The following is a 19,251-nucleotide window of genomic DNA, read 5'->3' on the forward strand; positions in this document are numbered from 1 at the left end:
AAAATACGATTTGGAAAGATTCATGTCAATAGCTTTTACACTGCGCGAAATATCATCAATTCTTGAAAGATATATCCGATTGTTCCTATGGGAGCCATAGGATATAGACGTCCGATCGGGGCGATTTTCAAACTTGATCTGCGTACACATGTTTTAGGACGAGTGTGAAAGTTTCAGATCGCTAGCTTTTAAACTGAGCTCGCAAACGGTATTGAAACAGACGGACAGACGGACAGACGGACAGACGGACATGGCTATATCAACTCAGGAGGTGATCCTGATCAAGAATATATATACTTTATAGGGTCGGAAACGTCTCCTTCACTGCGTTACAAACTTCTGACCAAAATTATAATACCCTCTGCAAGGGTATAAAAATACCCTTTTATATACACCAAGCTTCTAAGCTATAATATCTAGAATTATAGCGAATTTAGTTCCATTAGTTCTACTTTATTCCTGTTTTATTAGTAAATGCTATAATGTAATGATATTTACATTGAACGTTTTATACATATTTCTAAAATTTTACTGACTAGTACTCTTTAAATAAATTATTTTTCAAATTTAAACTCAAGAGAATATTGGCATTTATATATTTTAGTAAGTAATCAAAACACTGAATCTCTTTATTTATGTTGAACAATTTAAAATTTATAAACTAAGGACATTAACGCAGATTTTTGGTTTTTTATTACTCACGCAATTTATGGGGAAAGTGTGGACGTGCTTTGTGGTTATTTTCTGGTCTTAGTCTGGGTCCCCAATTCAATTTTGCGGCAAATATCATGAATTCCGTGTGGTTGTTAATGCGGTGAGTGTGTGTGAACTTGGGCCCCACCTGATGCCTGTGACCACCACCTGCAGTTGTCACCCTCGTATGTAGTATCCATGGAAAGTGTAGGTGAGAAAGTCTAGTTGACTCACTTTTCTGGTGGCTACTTCAGTGCTACCGGCAGATGCAACTGCCAACGTTTTGTAGCAACATCAGGCTAAGTGTTCAGCAAAGTTTGTCTGCAACTGTAAGCTGCGGTTTTGAAATGTTAACTACTCAGAAGAATTGTCAGGTGGATTTTCGGTGGCTTATTCAGAGCAAATGAATGGTTTCTCATTTTCACAAACTCGTTAGTCAACTAGTAGGGTGCATACTTTCAGGATGAGTAGCCTTAGAATGTAAAACTTAATACTAATTAATATAAATATATTTAATAATTACCTTACATTTGTTAAACACAGTAATATTTTGAATTGAGCACAGTTTGCTGAAGAATAGTTATAATCAAAGCGGTCTGGTAGTAAGTCAACGTAGTTTGCCCCCACAAAAATGGAATTCAGAACGCAACGGAGAAGAGCGATTTGTTTTAAGTCTTAAAACTAATTTGAAAACATAATATTTTTCTTCTATTTTCAACTTTGCTTTGCACAACACAAATCCCACATACACTGACACGCCAATCTTTGCGTAACTCAAAAACACCCAACAAAAACGTGGCCCTTTCAAAATATATATATATATTTTTCACCTTGATTTTGGATTTGATTTTGTTCTGCGACACAATGAACAATCCTTATTCTACATTTAAATTATTGTGCTATGATATGTTAATTAATCTTTTTTGTGTTTTCACACTCTATTCTCCCACCCACCACACCACACACAAAACAACACCCGAAAACAAAAAACAACAATGAATAATTTGCCAACCACGAATTGTTGTTGAATTTTCAATGCACCATTTCGTGTGTATATGTGTGTGTGCGTGCGTGTTCAAAATTGGTGTTCGAAATTGCACAAAATGATAAAATAATAATATACGCCAATATTGAAACATCAAAATCAAAAACAACGATTACCACGACCTTCTAAACGACGACAATAAACAAATCTGCAATGTGTTTGTGACACGTAAACGTTAAAACAACTTGACAATTGTAAAATGTAAATGTCACTGCCCACGTACACCCACAAAAACACCCATAAAAAATAAAACAAAAACAAAACCGAAACCGAAAACGAAACTAAACAAACAAACGAAACCCTTAAAGATACCATGGGGACTGAAAAAAATCTGTTGGGGTCTGATAAATATAACCGTGCCCAGGGTAAGCAATCAACATTCCACTTTAATTTTATATCATTTAATTGTTTTCGTTGTACGTTCGCCCACAATTGCTGTTGTTAATTATTTATTTTTAAAAAATTTATAAACCTAATTGTTTGCATTCGTAATAGCCTACTAATGTGCACCTAACCCATATGCTAAGAAAAGGTATTTTAAGTAAATATTTGATTGGATTATTGAACTAGATGCTGGGCGCTTTCATTAGCAGCATCATTTCATTGAGCTGCCAAAGGTAATTAATTAACTGAATTATATCAGGAAATCCATTTACTGGATTGTGCTTACAAAGCAGACACTCAATAGTCGATGGATTGTTCTGGCAATTCCGCAAATGAAATAGCATTTGACTTAGACCATCATTTATTTACTAAACCAGGGCAATTAATTTAATGTCCTTGTCGCACATAGAACACCTAATTCCCAGAGTCTTGGACAAAATCCAAATGCCACTAATCAAATTTTGGCCAAACGACAATTTGGCAGACCGCAAAATTGCTCCTGCCAGCTGAAATTATGTCCTTTGGCTGGGATATTGGGTTATTAGGTGGCATAACGTTAAACGTAAACTTGTCTTTTAAAGTGATTCATACTTTTGGGGGCAAGGGAAAATGGAGTGAAAAGCTTTTGGATCTATAAATGAACCTAGTTAGATTAACTGTAGTTGGGGTAGATCTTAAACGAGAGCGTGGGATTCCACCCACTGGCATTTCCACTCCCAAACGGAGATGGCCTCTCGCAGATTGGCCGTTTGTAAATGGCTCGGCTCAATCAAAAGGTGAACTGCAGGTGCGTGTCAGTCGAGATTCACCTGTCGCCCGAATCGGTTGCGGATGCCAGTTCCGTTGCAGCTGCCGCTCGCGAACCGCTTCAAATTCAATTAATTAGAGCACATTAGCGGAAAATAGCGTATAAAACCGGCAGGCAATCGGCGGCAACATCATCATGGTGGTTACGGACTCCCCCTCGCGCCGCACAAATATTTGCGTCGAATTTCCAAGGACTTTTCCACGGTTCGGAGATATAGCAATACGCCGGCTGTCGGCTCGGTGCGTGCCTCCACATCCGCCTTCATTGCGGCAGAGGCAGCTGCCCATTTGCCCACTTGTGGGGGCAGCACTCCCTCCCCCAGAACTCCGGCCACCACGCCACGAGGCATTCGCCGGCGTCAGCGGATGCGGAAACGCTCCTCGGTCTCCTCGACGCTATCAAAGGTCCTCATACTCAACGTGCGGGACTTGCTGAAGCCTCAATGCGGCACTGAACCCCTGAAGGAGGTAGGCAAACCGCCACACTACACCCAAAAATCCCAGGAGCTGTTTGCTCTGAGTGGATTCATGTGCACCCCGGAGTGGTCGCTAATCCCACTTTGACTCTGGGTGTTGCTGGAAACTTTGCCACTTGGGCTTTGTTTGCCGCGATAATACCAAAGTTGCAGTTTGCCAAAGTTTTGATTCGAAATTGGAATCAATTGTGCGAGTGCCGGAGGATTAAAGGCGGCATAAAAACGTGACTAGAGTTGACTTACATAACATAAACGGATAATAGTGCATAAACTCTGCAAATCAAATAGAGGATTATAGTTGCAATTTGTTTTTAAAAGCTCAAAGGAGGGACATTTTTATTCAGATTTAGAGCTGGCAAAGCATTGTTTGTAAATGAAAAAAATCTATTTTATTGTTAGATCAATTTTTGTGTTTCGTGCTTATCGAAATTAGATCTACAAATTATTATTTAAGTACATGAACATCAAAATTAGATTAGATTAAATCATTGAGCCACAGTGAATTAGTAACAAAAAAAACGTACTTCTTAATTTATAAATAATGGTGTAAAGACAAAAAGTGATATTTTGCCAGCCCTATTTTTTAGATGCTTTTGTTTGTTTTCCTAATTAAATATTTAAACTGGGTTAGTTCAACAGTGCCATGTAAATGTAAATATATCAATTAACAAAGTCAGAACCAACGACAACCCCCTCACCCACATTGTAAATATTTTATTCTGTAAATGCATACCTTTATTTATTACATTCGTTTGTTGTCAATTAACAAATTTGTTTATTCCGTATTTGTTTTTGAATTAGTAACGTTTAAATAGTGATTGTATTGTGTCGTCGTTGTTTATCCCCGAAATATGTAATTACTAAATAATTGTGGAAAACTATTTGCAATTACATTAGTTGGTTTATAATTATTTGATTTAAACTTATTTATTCAAACCTTTTTCAATGAGGCTACTCAACCCGAACTAAACTCAACTTTTGATTGACAATTATTTCAGTTTACTTGTATATTGCATATTTAAAGCACCCTTAACTTAATCCTCGATATCAGTCATTCTCTATGACTCTTTCGTTGATCTGTATACTTAACGAATCTTTTGTTCCCTTCAAGTTATTTTCCATTTGCTCCTCTAGCTGTATATTGAGTGTATAAAGTGTAACTATGAGCATTCGTACTGGACATATATAAAATTGTGAAAATAATATTTTAACTGATTTCACTTTTGTTCAATTTAGCACCAGCCGCGTAGTTGGATAGAGACAAATTTCCAGAAGCGGGAGTGCATTAAATTTATACCATGCCCAAAGGACGATACAAGGTAAGTGGAAGCTAATTTCATTTATTTGCATTAAAATTCATCTTATGAAAGGCAGTAGCAGAAGGAGAAGACGAAGGGGGGAGGACAGGGGTCCAAGTCCAAGACGAAAGCTGTTGACCCAGTTTCGCATATCAAAACGTCTTGCCAAGATGCAGTAGAACGCTACTGGCCCAGTTCCTACACCATTGTGTATTTAGTTTCGGCGTTTGGGCGTTAGCATTTATTGTTTATTATGACAGGCGCTGTCCCAAGAAGCAGCAATTGAGATAAATGCGCCACAGACCGCGTCGCGGCCTTTATGATTCTTATTCTGATTCAGATCCAGAATCAGATTCTGGGTGAAAGTTTTCAGTACAGATAGCTGCAATGCACTATGGGGAATTTGCCCGATTTTTTGGAATAAATTAATAACTCGCGAACTATGTAACATATTTCAGTGAGGTTTTTTTTATAGTGTTCTACATACCTATACACATCTGTTGGAAAAGTGAAAGTATACCCTTCCCCCCCCCACCCAATTTTTTATATTTTTTATAATAAATTTAGCTCTATATGCTCTTAATTTTCAATTTCAATGTTGTACAAAAAATCATAGTCGTTTTCTTCTTCATAATTATCAACATCTAGAGACTCGTCTCCAGGTTCATATTCGCATAATAACAATTGAATGACTTCTGGTGGAAGAGCAAGCAGCTTTTGTTTTCGGACGCGCTTCTTCAAATTAATTGATGAAATGATGGGGTCTGAAGTAACCATGGCTCTCTGAAAAACATCTGTAAAGTTGGAGATTCAACTGTGGGATTAACTAGCTAGCTAACAAAAGTGAATTCGCCATCTTCTTTTTCTCGAAGACCCATTTGCTTATGCAAAACTTCCAGCAGGGCTGCGTTTTTATACCCTTGCAGAGGGTATTATAATTTTGGTCAAAAGTGTGCAACGCAGTGAAGGAGACATCTCCGACCCTATAAAGTATATATATTCTTGATCAGGATCACCTCCTGAGTTGATATAGCCATGTCCGTCTGTCCGTCTGTCCGTCTGTCCGTCTGTCCGTCTGTCCGTCTGTCTGTCCGTCTGTCTGTTTCTACGCGAACTAGTCTCTCAGTTTTAAAGATATCGAATTGAAACTTTGCACACACCCTTCTTTCCTTTGCACGCAGTATATAAGTCGGAACGGCCGGGATCGGCCGACTATATCCTATAGCTGCCATATAACTGATTGATGGGAAATGCCATAACTCTGCTGTTTGTTAGGTTAGGAAGTTGGGACTTTCTATGGGTTTTATATTTGGCCAATCAATCCGACGTACCAAATTTCATAAGGATCGGCCGACTATATCTTATAGCTGCCATATAACTGATTGATCGGAAATGCCATAACTTTGGTGTTTGTAAAGTTAGGAAGTTGGGATTTTCTATGGGTTTTATATTTGGCCAATCAATCCGACGTACCAAATTTCATAAGGATCGGCCGACTATATCTTATAGCTGCCATATAACTGATTGATCGGAAATGCCATAACTTTGGTGTTTGTAAAGTTAGGAAGTTGGGATTTTCTATGGGTTTTATATTTGGCCAATCAATCAGACGTACCAAATTTCATAAGGATCGGCCGACTATATCTTATAGCTGCCATATAACTGATTGATCGGAAATGCCATAACTTTGGTGTTTGTTAAGTTAGGAAGTTGGGATTTTCTATGGGTTTTATTTTTGCCTAATCAATCCGACATATTAAATTTCATAAGGATCGGCCGACTATATTCTATAACTGCCATATAACTGAACGATTGGAAATGCCATAACTTTGGTGTTTTTAAAGTTAGGAAGTTGGGATTTTTTATGAGTATTAAGAATGCATTATGAATGATTTTGGAGAATATAATTTGCAGAATATTCTGCAAGGGTATTTCAACTTCGGTTCCGCCCGAAGTTAGCTTTCCTTTCTTGTTGATCAAGAGATTGGTTTCTAAAAAATGAAATTACGCGAAAAGTCGCACGAAGCGCACGATGAGACAATATGTTCTGAATTCGCAATTAATGGCTCTACAACATAGATATAGACACTCACTGAACAAAGTTAAACATTTTTTTAAAACTCTATTGAAAGTTTAACTTTCTTTCCAAAACCCAAACGAAAACATCACCTGCTACATTTACAAATTGTAAAAATTGGACGCACATATTAAGCAATATATAAGTATTTTTACACAGAACATACCTTGAGAATTGGTAATCATTTCAAATTTGACTGTCTTACGTCATTTTGTTGCAGAGATAATGATTTGAAAATGAGCTTCATAGTTAAGCAAAATGTAAACAAACCATGTGCGCTTGCAACAGCTGACTTTAACAGTTGGTATTTAAATACTAGACTTTTAAGTTAACATTTGCGGTATGTTACGAAACAGCTTGATGTTTTCTTAATACATTAAAACAAAAAAATTGAAAATCGGCATACTTTTAAAAAATACATTTATTCCAAAAAATCGGGCAAATTCCCCATAGTGCAATGGCGGGACGGACGTGGGATGAGTTTATGGCCCCCTTGACTTTACACGGCTGTTATCAGCACTTGGCTTGCCAAATATTTGCTAGCTGGTCTACACTTTTCCACAGAGTTTTCACGGCAACCGGTAGCTGTCAGTCCCAAAAGCATCTCCATTAGTTGTCCTCAACGAGTTAACTTTCAGCCGTAGTTCTATAACTCAAACTTGGGTAATTAAAATAAATTTGCAAAGATTCTGCTTCATTATTAACTTTTATAACTTTAAATGGAATTTTTGTTAATGTTTAAGACGAAATTTTGTATTTGCAGGGAATTTTGGTTAAAGTTTAAATGGATCTTTCTGATTTTCAAGTAATTTACATTTTAGGCGACCTTTTTTGATAATTAAACTTTTGGCGGAGTCAAGTTCAATTAAAATGTAATTAAAAATCGAATTAATCAAAGGGTAAACTCAAAAATTTTAAAGCAATCATCCCTAAAGATAATTAGATATTGCAATATTTTTGTAAGTATAAGCAAGCAAATGCAAACTTAATTTAAATTTATTACAGAAATGTTACAGAGTATTTGAACAAAGACTTTATAAATTAAATTTGATATGTAGCAGATGGTGATTCAAGCCGGGAAAGTTATCCTGTTTTGGGCATGTCTACCACACATCACTCACGGCCCATAGGATGTGCCACGGACACGTGTCGATTAATTTGATTATTTAATTCTATTCAAAACGATTTATTTGGCTCAAGTGAGAATGGCCCGAGGGAGGCTGGCGGTGTGTGTGTGTGTGGGGTCTAATTGAAATGCATTATTTAGCAAACAATTTTAAGCACCTGACAAGAACATCAGCTGGCAAGCAAACAGACAGTCGGTCGGGTCGGGTCAGACAGGTTATTGCCTCTCCGTTTGTTGCTGCCATATTTTTTGGGGGCCACGAAGTCAACACTAACGCACACACGGGCGTAAATAACGCTTTATATCACACGTGGGCATGGCAAACAATGTGACAGGTTAAGGCGGATGCGTGTGTGTGTTTTTCTGGGGGCGTGGCGGTGTGCCTGTTGTTTACTCAGTATCATTTCCACCCACGCATCCTGACAGTCAGTCAACACATTCGATCAGCCAGGATGTAGCTGCAGCTGGATATCTTGCTTCTTAAAGCTGTACAAAGAAAATAGTGCCCTTTGTTTTTTTTTAAGAAAAAAAATGAACCCATTATCTGAAAATAAAAATATTGTATTTAAAAAGGAGAATGTAAACTTTAAACATCGTTGAAAGAACTTCAAGGAGTTCATTTAGATATTGTCGTGTCTGAATTTAAATGAACAGAAACTTAATTAAATAGAGAGCTGGAAAATGAAAGTGTGAAAAAAGGGGAAAGAGACCCTGTCTGAAAAAATACAAAATGTAAACACCATGTATTGCTTTTTTTACGTTGAATTGAAAGTCCTTTAAAGTCATTGAGATAAAATAAATTTCGTTTTAAATACCCATTAAAGATTTACTTTTAAATATCATTCGAACAGTTTTATATCTACAGGCATAAATATTTAAGTTCTTTCAAGTAAAACAAGAGAGAACGCTATAGTCGAGTGCCTCGACTATTAGATACCCGTTACTCAGCTAAACAACTTAATATAAATATGCAATTGCAACTGTGTACAATGTAAATACATATGTACATATGTATATGCTTACATACACACACACACATACTCCATTGTTTGACTCAGACCTCCAATTTGGCTAACTTGATTTGATTTGCATAGTTCTTGGGATATAGTTCGGTATTGACAAATGAAAACCATCGCAATTTCCTTTAATAGAAATCCTTATCGAGAATTAACGTTGACTCTGTTGAGCACCTTGGCCAGCTGTTCCAAAGTCATCCGTTAGATGGCGCTACCACGGGCCATGAAAGGCGGAAATGTAGGCGCTAGCCAGGCTTAAGCGTTTAAAAGGTTTTTGGGCGTTAGAGTGGGCGTGGCAAACTTTTATTAGGCAAATCGATAGGTATTGACGAAACAAATACATATCAATTAAAATTTTCATAAAAGCATCAAAACTGTGGCCACAGCTTGTGACTTGTGGGCGTCAGAGGGGGCGTGGCACCATTTTGAAACAAACTTGCGCTGCGTAGGAACTCCTAGAATCTGCATGCAAAATGCCAATCTTCTAGCTTTTATAGTTTCCGAGATCTCAGCGTTCATACGGACGGACAGACGGACAGACAGACAGACGGACAGACGGACATGGCTATATCGACTCGGCTAGTGACCCTGATCAAGAATATATATACTTTATAGGGTCGGAAACGTTTGCTTCTACCTGTTACATACTTTTGCACGAATACAATATACCCTTTTACTCTACGAGTAACGGGTATAACAAGATTTGTTTGATTTCTTCTTTAAAATGTAAGGAGGGATTTAAATGTTTTATTAAATTTCTGTCATACCATTCATATTCTGCTGTGATGTTTAAAGTTTAATTAAATTTAAAGGATTCTAATGTTGTTATAAGCTAACCAAACAAAATAACATTAAGTTATGTTCCCTTTCTGAGTGATTGTTATCTTTGAGAGAAAAGTAATGTGAATTTCCCTTTGCAGATGCTGCTGTGGCCAGGCCCAGATCACGCACCAAACGATTCCTGGCATCGAGAGTGGGTCGCCCGGAGACCTTTGGCTCCCCACGAAGCACACCCGCCCGCAGCCCACAGATGCCTATGGAACCATCGAGTTCCAGGGCGGCGCCCATCCCACAAAGGCCCAGGTACGAGTGCCCATTCAAAAGGGCCATCTCTTTTAGAGAGGTATTTTATAACTTCACCGGGCTCTTTGGTTGTTTTTTCAGTATGTTCGACTGTCGTTCGACACGCGGCCAGAGCTGCTGGTGCAGCTATTCACCAAGGAGTGGAACCTGGAATTGCCAAAACTTTTGATCACCGTGCAGGGCGGCAAGGCCAACTTTGATTTGCAGGCCAAGCTGAAAAAGGTGAGCAAATCTGCGGATGGCGGGCAAAACTTTTGCCCCCAAAAACTCATCCCAAAAGTGGAAGAAGGGTCGTGTGTCACACGCTAATTGAATGGCCGTGGCCCCCATGAAACGGAAACTGATTTCTATTCGATTCGCAGGAGATACGCAAAGGACTGCTGAAGGCGGCCAAGACCACCGGAGCCTGGATATTCACCGGCGGCACCAACACCGGTGAGCATTCCGTTTCATTTAAGTTTTATGAAAGGACACTACCCAGTTTTATGGCCGGCGATTACGGCCAGGCCAACTTAAATAAGCACAAAGAAAAATGAGCAGGGCAAGCAAGCAAACAAATAAATGGGGGCCCGGGAAAACTTAAAGAGGAAAACGGAGAAAACAGAGTGCGGATGAGCGACCCCAGTCGAAAATTAAATAAATAAAATCCCAAGCGGAAATCACGCAGCCAGTGATTGTACACACTTCAACTGCTTGCCAGTCAACATATTGTGCTACCCAGTAGCCCAATGATTGGGGTATGCCGGGATTACTTTGGGGAAGGCGCGGGTGCATCTGGTTCCCCAAATAAATTGGATTATCCAGCCCAGGAAGGGTGGACATGGGTACATGGGTGTAGTCGTTTTTTTCCTGCACTTTATTTTAATGAAATTCCGTGTAAAGCAGAATAATTTATTATTAAATCTGTTGCTAAAAATGTAATTAAGTGACTGGAAATATTTGATGAAGTGTCAGGTTTCATAAATCGTTTCATGTGAGAAAAAATGTTATTCGCTCGAAGCTTTATTTTCGCTACAGTTTTATTCAAAAGAAAATGTCAACTTTTGTATTTGATTATGAGAAAAAAACTGGTGTTTTGAATAGTTTATTTTGAATGTGACAATACAGCAAATAAAATAAAAAGGAATGTTTCATTTTCGATTGGCTAGAAGAGCACAACATAGTCGCATCGGAATCTGTTATACTTTATTACATTTTTCATTCGACTGCTTTTCGTCCTTTTTTGTCGTCTGGGTTTTGTGCTTGAGTCGTTATTAAATTTTAGACACACCCTCCCAACTAAGATATAAAAATCTGGAACTGCGGAGGGTGTGGGGGGCGGTGAGACTATCGCAATCCTCGGCGGAGACAAACTTGTTTACGCACTTGCTCAACGTGGCCATTGTTGTACTTTCTCTGCTCGCAAACAGGCGTCACCAAGCAAGTGGGCGATGCCCTGCTCCTGGAGGGTCAGCAGCGGACAGGACGAGTGGTCAGCATCGGCATCGCTCCCTGGGGCATTGTGGAGCGCAATCACGAGCTGCTGGGCCACAATCGCGAGGTTCCCTGCCACAGCATTAGTTCGCCCAGGTGAGTACAACAGCTAATGCATATTTTATGCGACCAATCAGAGCAACAAGTTAAATTGTGCCATCGCCCCAGGCTTAGAAATTCATGAGTATTAGCTGTTGCAATTCCCACTGCAATTAAATCGAGTAACCTGTTGCAATTGCCTGCACACCTCTACATTTCAGATCCAAGTTGGCCGTGCTGAACAATCGCCATGCCTATTTCCTGCTGGTGGACAATGGCACCCAGGCCAAGTATGGCGCCGAATTGATCCTGCGACGCAAGCTGGAGAAGTTCATATCCAACCTGAAGCTACACCCATGTAAGTTGATGACAAAAGCCAGAATGTGACAGCTCGACGGCACAAAAGGCCAATCAGGCCGCAGATTGAAGCTCCTTGTCATCGGAGGCCATTGAAAGCCATTTCTTTTCATGGCCAATGCCGCGGGCTAAGCTCCGGATGGCGGGGATTTTCAGACTGATGTGGCGAGCTGTCGTCGGGAGTTTTTATTGCACTCGGAAAATTACAATGGAACATTTCTTCTTATTTATAATGAGGAGACCTTCTAAGAAAACGATTTGTTTGGCTTGACAGTCGAAGGGTTTTAGACGGTTATACTCCTGTAACAAAAAGATTAATTTTTTTTCTAATGGAAAACTAAGAGTTATTACTTCGGTTAATGCAAATGCAAAAGCTTTAGTTGCTGAGCTTGGAAAACCATTTAAAGTGTAAAGAGAATAAACAATCAAACAACATTTATTTAAACTAGAGAAAATTTGTACTTTTTAACTCATGGTGCATTTTCTTTATAATTATTTCCCAAGATAAGTCAGTTACTTGTAATATATTGGTAAATACCCAGATTCCTAAGACTTTTTTAAAATTTACTTATACTTCTAGCAAAGAATCACTGGCTTAAAACAAACGGTATACTGAAATTTATTTCATTTCTTATGAATAATTTCTTCGCTTCAAACATTGAAATCATTTTTTGGAAACTTTTACTCTTAGACAAACTAGTTTCTTACTTTAAATTCGGTTTTTTTAAATCTATAATGCAACTCTATAATTTTTCTTTTGAACGAAGGATAATTTTTAATATATACTCTTCTCTCTCCAAGTATGCTGATATTATTTCATTAGAATTTTCGATATTTAAGCGACATACATACGTTCGATTTTGTTAATTTGAAGAACGAGTTATACATTTTCGTTGAGTGTTCTCACACACCAGGTGAAGAGTCATAATCGACCTGTTGAATCCTCAGTAGCGGCCTGCACCCCGTGAATCAGACTAATCCCCGTTGCATGCCCCCAATGGATTGCCCGACTCAAATCTTTACCTCTTGTGCCATTCTCCCGTAGTCACACATTCCAGTACGCCCGTAGTCTGTCTGGTGATCGAGGGCGGCACAAACACCATACGTGCGGTGCTCGAGTACGTGACGGATTCGCCGCCGGTTCCGGTGGTCGTGTGTGACGGATCCGGGCGTGCCGCCGACCTGCTCGCCTTCGTCCACAAGTGAGTAGATGTAGAGATGTAGATGCAGATATTCGGGGTGCTTAGCTTTAAGATATATGGCATTTGTCTGGAATTAAAGCGTGTGCCCGGGGAACTTAATGAGAAACCGCAGTTTGTCTAAATTTAATTAAGAACATGTCGGCATGTCCTTTGGCCCGGCACGCGACATTTGCCAAATTATTTAAATTTACCCAACACAACAGCCGTCTTCACCGCACACACACAAAATTTTGGAGCTGGGGGCCACCGAATCCTCCGACGAACCTTTTTTGTGTGTGCCACATTTAATTTTGTTGTTTAATTAGTCTGAATAACTGGGCGCCCTTTCGAGTTGTGACAATGCTGTGTTTAACAAAATTTATATGTAGATATGCCTCGGATGGTGAGGAGCAGCCGGTACTGGAGTCGATGCGGGACTATCTCATCGGGACCATACAGAAGACCTTCGAGGTGGGCCTGGACCAATCCGAGAAACTCTATCAGGAACTGTTGCAGTGCACGCGAAACAAGAACCTGGTAAGATTGTGCGGGATTGGAGTTTGAAAGTCCTTTAAAGTCTTTGCAAAGGGGAAGTAAAGTGGGTAAAAGTAAGCCCCAGGGGAATTTCCGAGAATTATTTTAAGAAGTGAGCTGTCAACACAAAGCCCGAAATTAATGGTTAACTTATATAGTAAAATTCTGTTATTAAGTGATTGGGTAATTAACATAAGCTGATAGCTTTTCTGTGTATTGATTTTTTTTGCCACATTTTAATTTCATTAAAAGTCTGGAAGGTGAGAAGCTCAAAGGTTTGCAAATACGATTGATTTGGAAGTGTGGTAGAAACTGCAGTGGGATTTATTATGAGTAATTAATTTAATGTCTTTCATATGCGAAAATATAAACCTTTATAAATGTGCATTTGGTTTTATTAATATACTAAAAGTTTATGCCCTTCGGCACCGAGTTATTTATTTAGTATTTACATCAGAGTTACCCCTTAGGTAAGTGTGGAAAGTGGCCCCAGGTGAATTTTCCGTGGAATTATTTATAGGTGTGAGCCATCAATTAAAATCGCATAACCCAGCGGGGCTTTGCTCAATTAAGTTGCCCGGAAGATTGGAGCTTCAAATTATCCAGGGTGCGAGATGCTAACTTTTCAATCACTTGAGACTTTTACGCGCAGCGATTTAAATTTTTAATTAATGCTCGTAGACCCGTTGAAATAATTAGGCTACAAAATTCAATTGAACGTGTAATGAATTTTAAATCACCGCAAGCAGGAGCAGACAGTTTCCAGAGTGCGAGTGCGAGTGTGAGTACGAGTATTTGTGGGCCAAAAGTGCTGGCTTTTCGTCAATTCCGCCGCAGATGTTATTAAGATTTTAATTGGTTTTTGAATGAGCAGGACGCCGCGGCAGGATCTAGCAAGTCCTTGGCCGGGGGCCAGGCCTAGGCAAACAAATTATGTGCGATGGGGGCTACATTAAGAGATACTTTGCGTTCTTTTTATTTCCATTTTTATTTTTATGTACATTTTTTTTCAATTTCTCCGCCAGATTACCGTATTCCGCATACAGGAAAAGCCCGAGGGCGAGGCGCAGGAGCTGGATCAGACCATCCTGACGGCCCTCTTCAAGTCGCAGCATCTCAGTCCGCCGGAGCAATTGAGTCTGGCCCTGACGTGGAATCGGGTGGACATAGCGCGCAGCGAGATATTCGTCTACGGCCAGGAATGGCCAAATGGTGGGTGACGACGCCTCGGGGTCACCAGGGGGGATCGGGGGATTTCCCCCCTTGCATTTGTTTAAATTACAATGTCTTTGCAGGCGCCCTCGATGAGGCCATGATGCAGGCTCTGGAGCACGATAGAATCGATTTTGTCAAATTACTCCTGGAGAATGGCGTTTCGATGAAGAAATTTTTAACAATACCGCGCCTCGAGGAGCTCTACAACACCAAACATGGTCCGGCCAACACGCTGGGGTGAGTTCGCTGGACAACCCTTATCGACGCCGTCCCAAATATTTTGCTTTCGGCCTATGTAAATTTTAACTTTGTCCTTGTGCCTTTCCATTTCCCGCCCGCAGCTACATCCTGCGCGATGTCCGACCGCATATACCCAAGGGCTACATTTACACGCTCCACGACATCGGCCTGGTGATCAATAAACTAATGGGCGGCGCATATCGGTGAGTGCAGTGCCATAGCTCTTCCAGCTGCTATTTTTCCACAGCTGAAATTAAATCGAGGCATGTCACGCTGAAAAAGAAATTAATAAGCCTCTTTATTTTCACTGTTTACCATTTACAAAGCCTCTAGAAAATAGCTCATAAAACAAATAAAACCTTTTAAATTACTGGTTTGAGGATGGCTAGATTTTCTGTACTTATCTTTTATTTCTGATTCTTTAATTTCTTAGGCTTTATTCAGTTTTAGTGACAGTATCAGCTGTTAAAATTCCTGAGCAGAAATGGAATGGGGAAATGTCGTTCTCTGAATGTGATATACAAGTCTCATTTTGTTTAAGGAATTACTCCACAGCTATGAATTTATTATTATTTCTATTCTTACTTTTTTTAAAATTTAAAATTATAGCAAATAGAGTTAGCACTTCGTTTCTTTTTAAAAATAATACATACAACCAATTCAGAAATTTAATAAGCCACGTAAAAACAACTCAACAGTTAGGCCCCAAACTTGTGTGCTATTATTTTCCAAAAAAAAGGGTAAAATTCGCCTGACCCAATGGGCCAAGTCAAGTCATCCCTAAACGTGTTGCGGATTAAACTTGATGTCTGAAAATTTGTTCATGAAAGTGTAATAAGTTTGCACATCAAGTTAACAAGAGCCGCGTTTCCCTGGCATTTGGCGGTTGTTTCGCTTTGTCATGTTGATGCTGGTGATGCTGCAGAATGGGGCAGGGCAAAAGTCAAAGAGAACAGGATGCCAAGGCAAAGCACCCCTTAATTATGCAGCATTAATATTTCGCCAGCAAGGCGAAAACGCGGTGGCTGCTTAAATTCAGTTAACGCGGCTCCGGCGACCACAATGCTGTTTAATATCGCTCATAAGTTGCGGCTCTTTGGGTCAGTGACTGCCGACCCCGGGAAACGGTTTGTGGTCTCAATAAAAAACACCTCGGTTGGCCAACTGACCGCCCCCTGGAATCACTCAATTTAATTAAAAATCATGCATAAAATTGTGGCCCTAACAAGTTGACTTGGCTTGATTGGGCGAGCTAAGCACTTAAATCTCTCAATTTCAGTCTGGTTAAGGCAGAGAAATTTAATTAAAATATTCAACGAAAATAAGAGAACATGCCTGTGGGTTTTTTGGTTACCAGAAGTTCCTTATTAAATACAAATAAAAAGAACAAATGAATGAAATTAAGTTTCTGTCAATATTATAAGTTAATTTTCATTGATTTTCAATCAGCTTAAATTGTATTGGTCCTTGCCATTCGTACTTTCTTAAATGCTTTTTATTTTCAATAAAGTCATTTTGATATGGAGTTGAACCTTTATTTACTGAGCGTATAGAATCCCTTTTTTATTTGAAACATAAGCACACAAATTTGACACTACTTGTCTTTTGTAGTCCTGTTTTCTGTTTGTTATTCTACCATACTATTTCCGTGATTTTTGGCCTTTGTGCTTTAATCAAAGGACCTGCCTTGGCCGAAAGTTATCTGACAAATGCCCATCTAAAAGGCAAAGGCTATCTAGGCAATGAGCCGGCGTCACAACTGATGTGTTTATATTAAATTAGGGTTTTCGGATTCGGTCCTTGGCCTTTTCTCGGTCGGCTGGCTTACATCTGGCCTGGCTTCTGGCACTTCTGGCAGTTTTGGCTGACTGTTGCTGCCTGGTTTTCAATGTCTAGACTCTAGACATTTAAATTTATCGTCAATGTCGAGAGCAGGCTGAACGAAAAGTTGGGCGTAATTAAAAGCGTTAAAGTTTTGTGATTTGATTAACATAAAAAGCGAATGTCCTGGCCTGTTGCTGCTTGCCTGCAGGTTCACGGGGGCAACTCAATTGATTTGCCTTTTATTTGTCATAAATAATTTATCGACGTTTGTGTTGATGTGCTGAATTTAATTGTGCGCTCGTAAAACGCCGCCAGGTGCCTCCGAATTTGGCCAGGCCAATAAATTTGTTCTCCTTGAGAGTACATGACCAAAACCAAATTACATTTACATTTTACGCTGGAAATCTCTTAAGCTCTGTGCAAACAAAGGGCGAAGAACTGAAAAAATAGAATCGAAATGGAGCCGTTTTCATTGTTATTCAAGTCTCCCTGCAGCAACGGATGTCCATCAGTAAGTTGGTATTTTTTGAAAAGCTGATACAATGCGAAATTACTGAGGCAAATCGTCGGGAGCATTAGATTGCCGCCGCCGGGCGAAAATAAGACCATCCCAATCGCAACTAGATTTCCGTCCTCTGCCTCCCCACAGATCCTATTACACGCGCCGCAAGTTCCGACCCATCTACGCCAAGGTTATGAACAGCTATGCAAATGCCTGCCGCAAGTCCTCGACCTACCAATACCAGCGGTATGCCGGAGCCAATTCACTGAGCCTGGTCACCGGCCTGCTGCCCTTCACCTCGGAAATGGCCCTCTTCGAGTTCCCCTTCAACGAGCTGCTGGTGAGCGGTTTTTAGCGTATCACTCATCCGCCCTGTTGCACATCGAGATTGCCTTGCAGATTTGGGCCGTGCTGACCAAGCGACAACAGATGGCGCTGCTCATGTGGACGCACGGCGAGGAGGCGCTCGCCAAGTCACTGGTGTCCTGCAAACTCTACAAGGCCATGGCCCACGAGGCAGCCGAGGACGACCTGGACACGGAAATCTATGAGGAACTGCGCTCCTACGCCAAAGAGTTCGAGAGCAAAGGTTAGTCAAAGGGTCAAACAAATGGTGAATAAAATTACACACATTTATAACCCAACTATATGGTATTTTTAATAATTCGGATGTTTTAATCAACTATAAATTGTGTGTAGAAAGTGTATCCCTTTTTCTAATAATAAAAGCAAGGAGCTTATACAAGCAAAGTTAACCCAACGCTTATTTAATTCGAACAAACATGGTGTTGACTTGCAAATAAATAATAATATTTATGGTTTTAAAACTTCAATACTATTCATTCTTATATGATTAGTTATAATTTATGAAATTTACTCAACAATTTTCCTGTTCTAATTTTAGGCAACAAGTTGCTGGACTTTAGCTATAGACAGGATGCGGAGAAGGCGCAACGCCTGCTGACCTGTGAACTGCACTCCTGGTCAAATCAGAGTTGCCTTTCGCTGGCTGTGGCTGCCAACCATCGTGCCCTGCTGGCTCATCCCTGCAGTCAGGTGATCCTGGCGGATCTCTGGATGGGTGGCCTGCGAACCCGCAAGAATACCAACTTCAAGGTGGGATTGGGAGACAACTAACCTTTATATATTTGGTTATTAAAATTATTTTGTAGGTCATCTTGGGCCTAGCGATGCCCCTCTACATCAGACAGCTGGACTTCAAATCGAAGGAGGAGCTCCAGCAGATGCCGCAGACTGAGGAGGAGCATCTGGAAAATCAAAATCTAGACAATGATGACTCAGATCGTTCGCAGCCGGATGCTGAGGTATTTGTGTATTGATTTAGTACTTTAAAGTTATTTTGTTCATTTCTTACTAACTTTCCATTTTATTTTGGTTTCGTTGTCTATATGTGCCAGTCCATAAATGTGTGCCTTTATACGTTTTCAGCCTCAGCGTTTAGTTATTAAATTTATTGTACTAATCTGACATCTAACGTTTACCATTAACCACTTACCGATTTATCGCTCTGCTGTTCATCAATCCTAAATCCAAATCTGTCTGTTTATAGAGCTCCCTTTTAAAAGCCAAAAGATCCATTTCCTTGAGATATAGGATGGGCGCGGGTGCTAATAATCGCGACAAGGTAGTAACAACCAAACAGATCTAAGCCAACTAAATGACTCCTTGTTACTTTGCTGTTCAAGTCGTCTATATCTATTCTATGCATACACACACGTATATGTTCTCTTTGCTGTCTCTGCTCTGTTTCTGTCTCTATCTCTATATATCTGTCTCTATCCGGTTGCCAGATCATAAAACTATATGTACTGTACTTTGTTTGCTATCGGATTCGATTTTACTATCTTCACATTTTATTTG

At 39.9% G+C, this 19,251-nt stretch overlaps 1 protein-coding gene across 1 annotated transcript in view; it reads left to right on the forward strand.

The window, feature by feature from the left end:
- Window positions 1-2,201: 2,201 nt before the first annotated feature.
- Window positions 2,202-19,251, forward strand: part of LOC108039846 (transient receptor potential cation channel trpm) — a 28,813-nt gene continuing 11,763 nt past the window's right edge. The window contains 17 exon segments of the mRNA XM_017116970.2: window positions 2,202-3,078; window positions 3,081-3,397; window positions 4,642-4,724; window positions 9,843-10,005; window positions 10,087-10,227; window positions 10,368-10,440; window positions 11,415-11,574; window positions 11,739-11,875; window positions 12,920-13,076; window positions 13,445-13,592; window positions 14,615-14,801; window positions 14,885-15,041; window positions 15,146-15,247; window positions 17,518-17,710; window positions 17,770-17,959; window positions 18,275-18,486; window positions 18,543-18,695. Coding sequence (XP_016972459.2) covers window positions 3,066-3,078; window positions 3,081-3,397; window positions 4,642-4,724; window positions 9,843-10,005; window positions 10,087-10,227; window positions 10,368-10,440; window positions 11,415-11,574; window positions 11,739-11,875; window positions 12,920-13,076; window positions 13,445-13,592; window positions 14,615-14,801; window positions 14,885-15,041; window positions 15,146-15,247; window positions 17,518-17,710; window positions 17,770-17,959; window positions 18,275-18,486; window positions 18,543-18,695 — 2,586 coding nt within the window. The 5' untranslated portion in view covers window positions 2,202-3,065.

This window comes from Drosophila rhopaloa, unplaced genomic scaffold (genome assembly GCF_018152115.1).
Source record: "Drosophila rhopaloa isolate 14029-0021.01 unplaced genomic scaffold, ASM1815211v1 contig_115, whole genome shotgun sequence".
Lineage (NCBI taxonomy): Eukaryota > Metazoa > Arthropoda > Insecta > Diptera > Drosophilidae > Drosophila > Drosophila rhopaloa.